Source organism: Dendroctonus ponderosae, unplaced genomic scaffold (genome assembly GCF_020466585.1).
Source record: "Dendroctonus ponderosae isolate FM_Combo_2020 unplaced genomic scaffold, Dpon_F_20191213v2 Dpon_F_20191213_3, whole genome shotgun sequence".
NCBI classification, from domain to species: Eukaryota; Metazoa; Arthropoda; class Insecta; order Coleoptera; family Curculionidae; genus Dendroctonus; species Dendroctonus ponderosae.
Window position 1 is genome coordinate 5217214 of NW_026018508.1, and position 12015 is coordinate 5229228.

The 12015-nt window shown below is 30.8% G+C and overlaps 1 protein-coding gene across 4 annotated transcripts in view; it reads left to right on the plus strand.

Annotated features, from left to right (window-relative positions):
• The first annotated feature begins 581 nt into the window (after positions 1 to 581).
• LOC109540284 (aquaporin AQPAe.a) overlaps positions 582 to 12015 on the plus strand; it is a 23015-nt gene continuing 11581 nt past the window's right edge. The window contains exons 1-2 of one of the 4 annotated variants that reach the window (XM_019908602.2): positions 582 to 654; positions 9190 to 9413. In XM_019908602.2, the coding sequence (XP_019764161.1) occupies positions 9203 to 9413 (211 nt within the window). In that variant the 5' untranslated portion in view covers positions 582 to 654; positions 9190 to 9202. Of the gene's footprint in view, positions 655 to 826; positions 847 to 912; positions 1007 to 4016; positions 4067 to 9189; positions 9414 to 12015 lie in introns of those variants that run through there. The other 3 variants (XM_019908601.2, XM_019908603.2, XM_019908600.2) reach the window with 3 other exon arrangements.

Here is a 12015-nt window from a genome sequence, read left to right on the forward strand (position 1 = left end):
TCAACTCCAATGAGCCTCCGCAATCCAATACAACAAGTTTTCAATTACTCAGTTGAGTGATAATTCAATTCTTATTTTCATGTCCAAATCAAAACGCAACGGAGGTAGTAAATCAACAATCATTGATGTTCCCAGCTGCAAGTACAGTGAAAACGAAAAATAAAATCTGCGATTCTCAAAAACCTGATACAATCAAATTAAGACTAAACCAAAAAATTAATTGAGAAAATTGAGACACTGAAAAGCAATGATATTTATTTTCAAAACATTCGTGACGACTCAGAAGATGCAAAGAATTTAATTACGCACCCCCTAAAGAAACTGAGTATTTACCTACTCATGGAAGCATCTCGTTGATACATGAGAGTATATTTTTATTACTATAGAAAGAAAAGGTAAGATGTAATAGAGGACATAAATTTGAAAATACTCGAAAATAAATCTTTATTTTCTCTTCATTAAAGAGGGAGGAATTATATGGCCACTAAAATACTAATACGCCGAAAATGCCACTAAAATCAGACATAGTATCGTTTCTGCCATAAGCAGCATAAGTAAAGTATAAAAGAAGCCACAGCAGAAACGAGAATTCAGTCATTAAATGTCAAGCAATAGATGTACTTAATAGATGCAGTCCTGATTGTATTACAGTGGGTATGTTTAATTTAAAATAAAATTTGAAAAACCAGAAGGTTAAAATTAATCAATAAAATTGTAGTATAAAGCCATGAAATAATAGTAACAAACTGATTATACGTTGTCAAAGAACTTCTCTCTCAATAAGCGTCAACTACATATTAATCAATTTTAGACGATTAGCATTTAGTGGGAGGAAGTACTTATGTTGTAAGTACCTTTGCATTTGATCATCTAGCCAGTACACTGCGTGAATATATTTCTAGTACAGAATTCAGAAGTCCCATTGTCTGTTCCATTAATTTTATTTTGTTTTGTGCTAAAAGCTTATATGTGGATAACGTAGATCACTCTGCACACCTTAACAACAGTAAGTTAATAATGGGTTCAAAAGCAACAGTACCTAGACAACAATGCAATAGCAACTATTGGATCTTTTGATTATTTTTTATATAAATAATTGTTTGACATTCCCGGATTTTCAATTCAGAATCAAATTTTAGATCAATTGTTCAACAGCGTTTTGATACTTAAATGATTTAGATAATGTTGATATTTTGAGACGATTTAAATCAAATAATATAACAGAACAGTGATAGTTAGATAGATTGATACTGGCAAAGTAATTAAAGATTTTAAAAACATTAGGACAGAACTATGAAATAACTTTTTACATGGTTTTAAGAAAGTACACACACTCACTAATTGTATGAAACCTTACTAATGATGGAATAATTGATAAAAATAGGCAAACAAGTGATTTTTTACTGCGTTTAAGAAGAAAACCACGGAATTATCAAGTAAAAGAAAAATTTTATATAGAAATCGAAATTACAGGATTTGGCTTTAACAATGGTGATTGTATGAAAAATGCGTGTTTGAACTATTTGCAAAATTTCACTGAGTATATATGACGTTTTGAGAAAGAAATTAATTTAATTTTATGTAATGGTTTTGTAGGAATTAAAAAAAATTTTTTAAACTGAAAACTCGAAAAAGTTGAATGATTTTATGCGAAAAACAGTTAAGAATAAAACGTTTTGAAAATAATTTATATAGATAGTTTGTTAATTAATAGTTAATATAAATTAATAGTAAAATAATAAAGGCATTTTAGGAGTAGCTCGATATTGACGAGGTTTAGTAGAGAAAATAACTTTTGATATAATTGCAAACTCTTGGCAAAATCTCCATATGATTTCATATCGTCTTAATTTCGAATTCCATTAATCAACATTTGATACAAAACACAAGCAAACTCTTTTGGTTAGACCCATTTAGCAAGTAGAGAATATTTGCTAATTGGAAGACATCTTGACTGTTTCAAGTTTGTACAAAAGTGTTATTCCTTCATCATACGTAATGGTTCATTTTAAGCTCTCGGCTAGTTCAGGTATGTAGTTTACAGTACACAACACATTTGTGCTTCTGCGATATCCAGTTATAAAAAATGCCTATCAACAAAGAGAAGAATATAATTCGTCGCCTATTGAACCAAAGTTGTTGTGTAAATTGTAATTTGAACTTAAATAGTAGGTACACTTCACGGCTCGAAAAACCGGACAAACTAATTTCGATATTTTAATCACTTATATTTTGATTAATTTTCCTGGCTGCGGGTTATTATTATTATGTTTTTTCTTTCCTGGGTTTCAGTCAAAATGTGAAATAAAAATGTTTTTATCGTTTATTTCATATTACGTTTCGACGAGACAATAGCGCCATTATCAGATTAAAATTCAAAACAAACCCTCAATTGGGAACATTTGATACTTTAGATGCTTGGCTGTCTTCAAAACTTTTTTAACATTATATATAACCATATTTGTTTCAATTATTGTCTACATTTATGGCCCGATTATGGGCTGGTTTTGAATTTTAATTTTAATCTGATGATGTCGCTGTTGCCTCGCCGAAACGTAATATGAAATAAACGATATAAATATTTTTATTTCACGTTTTGACTGTAACCCAGAAAAGAAAAAAACATTTGTTTTCTGTTTATGAATGTTAATAAAATGAAGACGCTAAAAGTAAAAATTTTCAAAGCAAAAAAAATTGTTCGATCCCCTCAGGAAAGCCCTTTAACTAACCACTTTATGTACAATATTTTACTTCTTAAAACTCCTTTACTTCGTTTTTTTATTATATTATGATAATTCGCTTCACAGCAAGAGTACTAAAAATTATACTAAACTCATAAGTGTTTCGAATTTTTAAGCCAGATGAAGATAAAATCCGTCGAAAGAAAATTCAAATTGCTAAAGAATTCCGCTATTGTAAACAACAAATAGAAACTTATGTTTGGATGGAAATGTTTGACTACTTTTATTAAATTTGATTAAACTCTCATACAACTCTAATATAAACAATAAATCTGAGAATACAAAAAACAAACTAAGATAAAGTAAAACACAATTCGATTAATAAATAAAGATGACACACACATTGCTTTAAAAGAACATGGAAATTAACTGCAAGAGCATTGAACAATCATGTTGTTTCGTTCTCTAAAAATAATCTTAGAAATCTATAGCTTTTTTTAATATACCATGTTTTTCTTATAAAATTTTTAATCAAAAGATGTCAATTGCTTGCAAGGGACTTGCGACTCGATTGCAAATGTTTTTAAGAACCACGTAATGTTTGTCACAAGGATCCAAAAACACGGTTTATCGCGAAAACGGTTGAAAATATTCAACTAATCTCTAATTTTTTGCACTACACTTTTGAATCAACTCTTTAAACAACAAACTCTTATCTTGCAAAAAGTACATGCAAATCGATTGCAACAATATTCGACAGCCATGTTTTCTGATTCGATACGACCCACAAATAATTTTTATCGAGAAAACGGTTGTTAACAGAATAATCATTGAACAGTTTTGTTACTAAACCTTTTACCTCATTAGAAGGCATGACAATGTTTAAAAAATCATACAAATGATGAGCTCCAAGCGAATTTCAAACATTTCATTGCCTATTTTGTTTCACTAATAACTAGTAAAAAATGTTTCGAACAGAAGTTGATTAATTCTTTAATAATTTAGATTTGATGAAAAATTGGCTCTCTTATATAAGTATTATTGAAGTTCAGTCTGTAATACTGTTACTTTTGTTTGGTTGAATAAATTAGTACTTTAGATTTTTATCAGTAAGTAACCGAAACTGTGTGATCTTCTTTGACGATGTTTTGAATATATTTCGCGAAATTTTGACTTAGTTTCGTTGAGCTCAAAAGTATTCAAGCTTCCATAAGCTGTAGTAGAAAGATCTTCAACTATGGTCTCCCTCACTTCAGTTGAATAAACGTGCGTTCAATTTCTACAATCAGTCAGGAGTTTCTGCTTTTGCCTTTCACTTCGTTATTTCGATGAACCATCGTTGTTTTTTAAATGCCGATGTTCTTAGCAGTGCTTCTATCATCACGGTATGTTGCAAATTTTAGAATGCGGTAATTCCAATCTATTAAACCATTAAAATGGTTATCGGCGATTGCTCTTTCCGCGTCAAATGATTTTTCTCGAAATGTTGATGTCGAACTTGTGGGTGGCGGCTAAATGAAGTGTTGTTTTATCTTTTTTTACGGTCAGGTTCTAGCTAATTATTTGTAGTGAAGTTTTTTCCAGCATCAGTTTCCCATTAGAGTGAAGTTTATATAAGTAGCTGCTATTAGTTACTTTGGTGTTTTTTTTTTCTTATAGGTTTTATCTTGAGGCAAGTGGTAATAAGGTAATAATACATACCTATTAAATACTATTTAARCATYGATTTTGTAGTTGTTTCGTAAAGAYGWTAAATGCAAAAATATTAAACAAAAGTTTAAAAATTAAMATATAGCTGATCTGCAGGTACATATAATTAAAAACCCATTGTTTTTAAAAATTTATMKATAATTTTTTTCTGACGGTTATTACACACATTTATCGAAGTTTTTTGATGATAAGTAATTCGATAAGAAACATAATACATCATTTATTATTCACTCTGCATTTATAACTGTTATTTATTTTTAAATTTAATATGAAATTAATGAAGTAGAAACGCTTTAATGATAAAGAAATAAACTTTAGTATGTACCTTTCAGGAAACAATTACCCAGATACATTATTTAGCTGTAAAATTCTAATTTTTTATTTACATTGCTAATTCAAAAATTTGAGTAACATTAAAGCTAAAAGATCAATCAGTTAATTCAGTGATTATAGAAAATGTTGCATTTTGACTGTAATATTGAAAATGTTATAAAATCCAGTTACACCATGAAAAAGCTAAGAAATTCACTTTACACATTAAACATTGTAAATTTTAACGGTAATATTTTCCACATTTTTAAATATATAGTTCTGCTTCTTTATTAATTAAGAAGCACTTAAAGTAAAACGACAAAACACGTAATTTAAAAAAGTTTATTTCTGAAATACTTAGTCAAATCATTCTTAGTTAGTAGTAGAGTATTGAATATAAAACAGTTTTAAAAAATTGTTTACTTTTGAAATTCCAAAAAATCTAAAATGGTTAATGCATTTTATTTAAATATTTTAAGTTATTTAACAATGCTAATAAGGAACAGTGAAACGTTTGGCAGCCTCAGAGGCATCAAACGTTTCTAATGTTAAAGATATAGAGATTTATATCATATTTATATTAGTTCAGCTGGGTTTGACTTGAAACTAACACTCTCAGAACGTGTAAAATAAATTCTTTACAAAAAGTAGAGGTTTCAGGAGCGTTATAAATTAGTACGCCTTGAGAGCTGTATCTGTTTACCATCCTAATAAAGTTTGAACAAATATTTTATAGACATAATAGGAATATGAAACTTTTATAAATCGTATCATGTCCGCATCGACTAGTTAGCTGACCTTTACCTAGACAACTGCCTTCAGCCAGACTGACTTAGCCAAATGTATATGCAGATAATAACAAGTGATAAATATGATGACAATGAGTTTATTGTAACTTTGGAGAAGTGGAATCAATAAGTATGAACTTTGATACAGGACTTTAAAACAGATTTGTTTCTAAGAGGATCGCGTGTAAGATATGAATACTTACTTGAAATTTTTCAAAATGGAAACAGCCTGTTTAAATATAAATTTTAAAATGCCACCAGAACAATAAAAACAAGTCTTTAACATTTTATAGTTTCCGTTCCGGCATGCCATATACTTTGTAATAATGTTATTTTACCGTTCGAAACGTTACAATTTACTGTACTAAAACGTTACAAGTTTTATTTATCTTTTTTTTCCGTTCTCTACATAAGTTACCTGTTTGTACAGGGGGTATTTAGAAATAGCAAAAAACAAATTACTTTTTAAAGTAACTTGGAAATTGAACAATTATATATTGGAGCGTTGCAAAAAAAACTGATGATTTACTCTCTCTAAATCATATGTTTTTGAAACTGAGAATAAAATCCTGTGCTTTTCCTGTAATAAAACAAAATCTTTGCCGATTCTGTCCATTAAATTAAAAAAAATCTGTATGATTGGAAACCTAAGGATCTCGGTACAAGTGGTAGGAGATACTGCGACTGTTTAAATGTAGCCTATGGATTTTCTGTTAATTCAATATTGTATAACTTCACAGTGTTGCAAAACAACAGCAAAATGTGTCGACAAATACACAACAAAGCAGATCAAATTGATCGCAATTATTCATAAAAATGGACAAAAACAGACATAAGATTGAAACGATTATACGTCGTTTTGAACTTCCTTGAAACAAAACATAAAAATTTGATTTTGTTTAATTTTTCAACTCGTGAGCATTACAAATATTTGAATATTGCAACGAAAAAAACTCCAATTTTAACTAGAAGTAAAATTTTCAAAGCTCTGAATTTCTCATTGCACGCAAGTTTAAATATAATTTTTCTCATCAGAATATATATGATATAATTAATTCATTCATTATTAGCCCATCCTCGTTCACTCCTGAACGTAGGCCTTTTTGAATTGCCTCCAGTGTAGTCGATTTTGGGCGGTTTGGATAGTTTTGTGTCAGAATGTCAATGCTTTTAATCGGCAATCCAAGGTATTAAGCTCCTTCCAAAGCCCAGGTGAAAAGTTTTGCGGATATTGAGTCTCCTTGTCTAACTCCTCGGTTTATGGCAATTTACTCTGTGTTGAGGTCTTCTGTTATCTTCACATGAAAAGTTGCATTCTCGTAGCAGTTCTTTACCAGAATGGAGTATCGGGAGTCGACCTTTATCCAATTAATGTATTACTGCCCATTCTTCTACCGAGTCAAATGCCTTTTGATAGTCGACGAACCCAAGGTGAAGAGGAACTTGTATGCCCTACATTTGTCCATCAGTGTCCGCACAATCTGAATATGGTCGGTGGTGCTATAGCCCTTTCTGAATCCCGCTTGTTCTATGGGTTGGTAGAAGTCAGGCGTCTGGTGAGGATCTTGCTAAGTAACTTATACAAGCTAGATAGGAGGCTGATGAGCCTACAGTCTTCTTTTTTAAATATTATTTTGATCTTGGTGTTTCTCCATGCTAATGGGATGCGTCCCTCCTCCACACACATATTGAGCAGGATGAGCATTGCTTTTTTTCAGTGTTGCTCCTTCTTTCAGCATTTCGACCGTGATGCGGTCTTCTCCTGAAACTTTGCGGTTTTTCATCGATCTCAGTGCCTTTTCTAGTTCAGAGATGTCGATCTCCGATATTTCTTCCGATCCCACATTTAGAATTTGTGCTCTGTTATCTCTCTGGTAACTTGTGTCTGCCATTTCCTGTCTTGTCTGAGCTTTCGGTAGAATCTTTGAATGATGGTTACGATCTCCTGCTCTTCATACACTACTTGTTCGTTGTTCATTTCTCATTTTTCGGATGTTTCGTTTTCCTCTTGTCATACTCGATCTCAATTCCTTCATGTTAAAGTTGCCTTCAATTGCTTGCTGTATGAGATGGATGTTATGGTTTTTTAGATCACTCCTTATCTCTCCCTTCATTGGCTTCTCAATGACTCTGAAGTCTTGCGAGTATCTATTCAGTTAGAGTCGTTTGCAGATTTATTGTGTTGATGGCCTGCCCTTTTCATAGTAGCATATTTGTTTCACTGAGGTTCGGATGTTTTTGGTTATTTTTTCGGATAGGATGTTAAGGTCTAGATCTTTCAGCGTCTCTACAGGTTGGAGTTTTTATTTATTCTATGTAGTAGTGATATTTATCTCTCTTGTGTTGGTGTTCAAGTAAGGTCGCTGACGATTTTTTCCGGATCATCGTTTTCCTTCGTCCGAGTAGTTATACATATTTTTCCTCTTACAAGCCGGTGGTCACTTCCTGTATTGAAACGATCTAGAACAGATACATCCGCGCAGTGTTGTCTCGCTCTGGTTAGGATATAGGTAATCAATATCGTTCTTCACCTGTCTATTCGGGCTACTCCACGTCCACTTTCGCTGTTTGGACTGCTCATAATATTATATATAATATAATTATATATAAAAATACCTTTTTATCACTCTAGTGAAATGAGATTTTAGGAAATGAATACTAATTATAAAACTTTTAACTGAAACATTCACTGTTACTTAAAGATCATTTAACATTACTATTTTAGGTCAATAAAACTGTATTCAATTCCTGGAAAAAGCCAAATTTTAAATTAGTATGTCAAGGTAATAAACTAAACTTTCTTCTATTTATGAACCCACTTTTTCGGCTTAAACCTTTCGATAGTGCTTTATTTACAAACCAACCACATTCTAACAGACTACCGTTAAATGCAGATTAACAACATACAATAACACATTGTTTTGTATTTGGAACTTTTGCAACATATATTAAGCAAAATATTGGTCTAAAATCGTTTTTCAATACTGATTTTAAATTTTCTGCTTAAGTAACCGATTTTCTTGATCAGTTACATGTTATTTGAAAATCATAACAATAAAATGAGTGTAAATGAAATATTTGTTAATGGTTATTAACGATTCTAAACCGAGACGTTGCTGAAACTACTGAATTAAATAACACTTTCCAAATAAGTTTGGATTAATCGGTCAAACGTGAATTTGTTACTAAACAGAAGAACCAAACGATTGCCGCTTGAAAATGCGTTGCAAACCTATTGAAAATTACAGGAACACTTGGGCAGTGGAGAAATTTAAAAATATTTCTGCACTTGGGCAAAGAAACTTTATTACTCCCGTTGTTGCAGAATTTTTTGATACGAATGTCAGAAGGTATAATTCGAAAAAAGCATAAATCAATTAGCTATAGATAAATCTACCTTTAAATGATCATTGAATTGCCCGCATGTGATTTGCATTTAAACTTCCTTAGTTTGCCTCAGGTATGCCTTATTCATATAAATAAATACACAAGGTCTTTTCCTATAAAATCCATTGTCCTCACGTTTCATAGTGATTCTGTTTGCAGTAATATGAAGGTAGATTGAACTGCAGTGAACCACTATATTGAGTTAGTTATATTAAATTATACAAGACAACATCAACAAGTCTTGGAAAGCGAAAATTAATCATATTATTTAAACAATTTTTTTGTTATAATTTTATTGCGTTTATTTACAGATTTTATGTTCCAATGTCCGGCACCGTGGAAGTACCTGAAGCTAATAATAGCAAAATCTCAACCCATGAGGTTCTGCTTCAGGTTAAAGCCTTACAGGAAATACGAAAGAGTCTTCGTAAGACCACTTTTAACATGAAAACTCCATTAACCGCAGCCAAAGATGTCGAAGGTCTCAAGAAGGAATGTCAAGATGATGACAAAAAAGAAACATGGTTCAGAAAAAGTAAGTACCTGATATAAATAATTAAAAAATAATCCCGGGACGAACATTTCAAGACAATTTAGACCACTATTTTTAGACAGCGTAATTCAGGGTGATCCTATTTCGCTATTTTAAAAACCTTAAAACTAAGAAAGTTGCCTCAATATTCTCCAAGGGAAGTTTTCGTTTCTATCTAATTCTGAGTTGCTAATATATTCAATGTTGTCACCATGAACTTTCGGACTGAAACTTATTATTAACTTACTTTGGTATTCAAGCAACTGATCTATTTTTCCCAATCCGTCTATTCGGAAATGTATTGTATTAAAAAAAATGCAAAAAAGTGAATCTTAGTTGAACATCAAAGAGATATAACAAATTTTTGAGTTCTTTTTTTCGTTTTTTCTCAACAACATTTAAACTTTGTTCTTCAAATTTTGCAAGTCTTTTCTGTCTTCCTGCTCCTTTTTCACAAGGTTTCAGCTAATTCCCAGAGAGAGATAAAACGTGCAAGACATCATAAAATATGCAAAATGTAAAATCGTTGACTCATTTTAAAATTATTGATGTAACTTTCTTCTTTCTAAGTTTTTACAAAAAAGTGATCTGAAAAAGGTCATTGTCTGTCTCTCGACAAAATAAAAATACGGAAATGGCTCTATAGAAATTTACAATTTCATTTCACCACATAACGAAATCTTCAAATCTTGATTGTAATTGATTTGGCTTTTATAACATTTCCTAGCAGTGCTCTTAAAACATTAAGTTCTTGACTTCCTATCATAATTTTTTTTTCATTTAACGATGCATAACGGTTTCCTTATATTAATTGCCAATTGAACTTCTATTTCATAGTTAGTTGTAAATGCATTACATAATTTCATTGATTTCATAGTCCGTAACCGCTATTGGTTTCTGTTATTTTGCCTATATTTCGAATGTAGTCATGTTATTTTGTCGAGTTTATTATTTTCGTTTTCATTCAGTTTAACACAATTATCTTGTTGCAGTTGTTGCGATAGTTTCTCAATGTTTAAATGCTGTCTGTAATTTTCGAGACTGAATATTTCATAGATGTTAAGTTTTTATTTTCAACTGCATTTAACAATACCTAAGAAAATTGCTATATTTCCTTAGTTTATCGAAATGTTTAATCTTTCAATTAAAAGTCATACAACAACTAAGTTTTTTTATTATTCGGGAACATTAGTTTTGAAAATAATATAATGAACATAACTAATTAATTAATATTGAACCACCATTTTATATAATTTAAGAAATGAAAAACAGGCATGTCGATTAAAACAAAAATATTTTTTATTAAACTTGGTCACTTTAAAATAGTACATTTATCGCGTGCTGAATTTTAAATAATAACTGTTCATCTAACGGATTATAAGTGAAGATTAAAAATTACAGCAACATTTCAGCATAAGACCATATTTTCTATATTTTATTTTTATTGCAACATTCATTTCTTATCGTTTGATCAGTTAATAAAAGCTTTTGACAGCTTTAGTGTAAGTGTGAATTAAATTAAATTGAACGTATAGTGTGATAAGCAAACACTTGCTGTATATTTAACAGCAATGGAATAAGTGTGTTCAGAGTTGATGTTCTTTGCAGAAATGACTTACTTGTTTCTGGTGTTTGCAAGATTTGCAATAGTTACAAAAAATCACTAGTGTTAGTCATTATATATTATTTTAAGCAACATAATATCGATTTGAATCCTCGAAAAAAATAAAAATTTTTATTTATTTTAAGTTTTGAGATTAATTACGTGAAACGTTTTGATTGATTTTCAATTATAAATTGAAACACATTTTCTTCTATTTGAAATCGTTTTTCGATCGAATGATAAATACGAGTATAAATTAAAAAGCGCAAACATGCAGATACAATTAAATACCCATACTTAAATAATCAAAATCTGCTTTAATGATTAAATCGACAAAAGATTGTGCCAGTTGCAATCAGAGTAGAATGTAAAAATATGCATTTCTCAATATAATTCCAATTTTATGGAATTTTTTCGATAGATTTTTACATATATTTTTTAAAACCGGTTTTGCGATATTTTTTTCTTATATTCTATATATTCTTCTTCTTATATTAGGCCTTGAGCCTGTTCTTTTCCGATCCTTTTCTCTACTGCTGCAGTCGTATTTTTCACATAGACTGCCAGCTATCTTTTAATCGAAGCTGAGGTTGAAGCAAGAATAATCAAAAGAAAAAAGGTAATTGGATGTCTCAACTCGATCCTGCGGTCAACTCATATATCAGGGGATAGAAAACGGCGTATACAGGGTGATTCCTTATTCCTCCAACCTTATGGACACAGAGCAGGGGCGTGTAGAGGACTCAAAGCAAATCGAGTTTAAGTGTTAAACTTTAAAAAAAAAATGGTATTTCCTCTTTAACTCCTACAGTTTATGAGATATTTTGCTCAAATTTTTACATAGGCTAATGTTTAGACCCGTTACCCGTAGGTAAGGCGACGGGTTGTAAAAATCTACACGTTGTTCTTTTTTCTAGAGGCATACCCCCTTTTACCCGCCCGAACTTTTTTGTGGAGGGCCACTGGCTTTGACCGAAAACATTTTTGCATTTATTGTTCAAT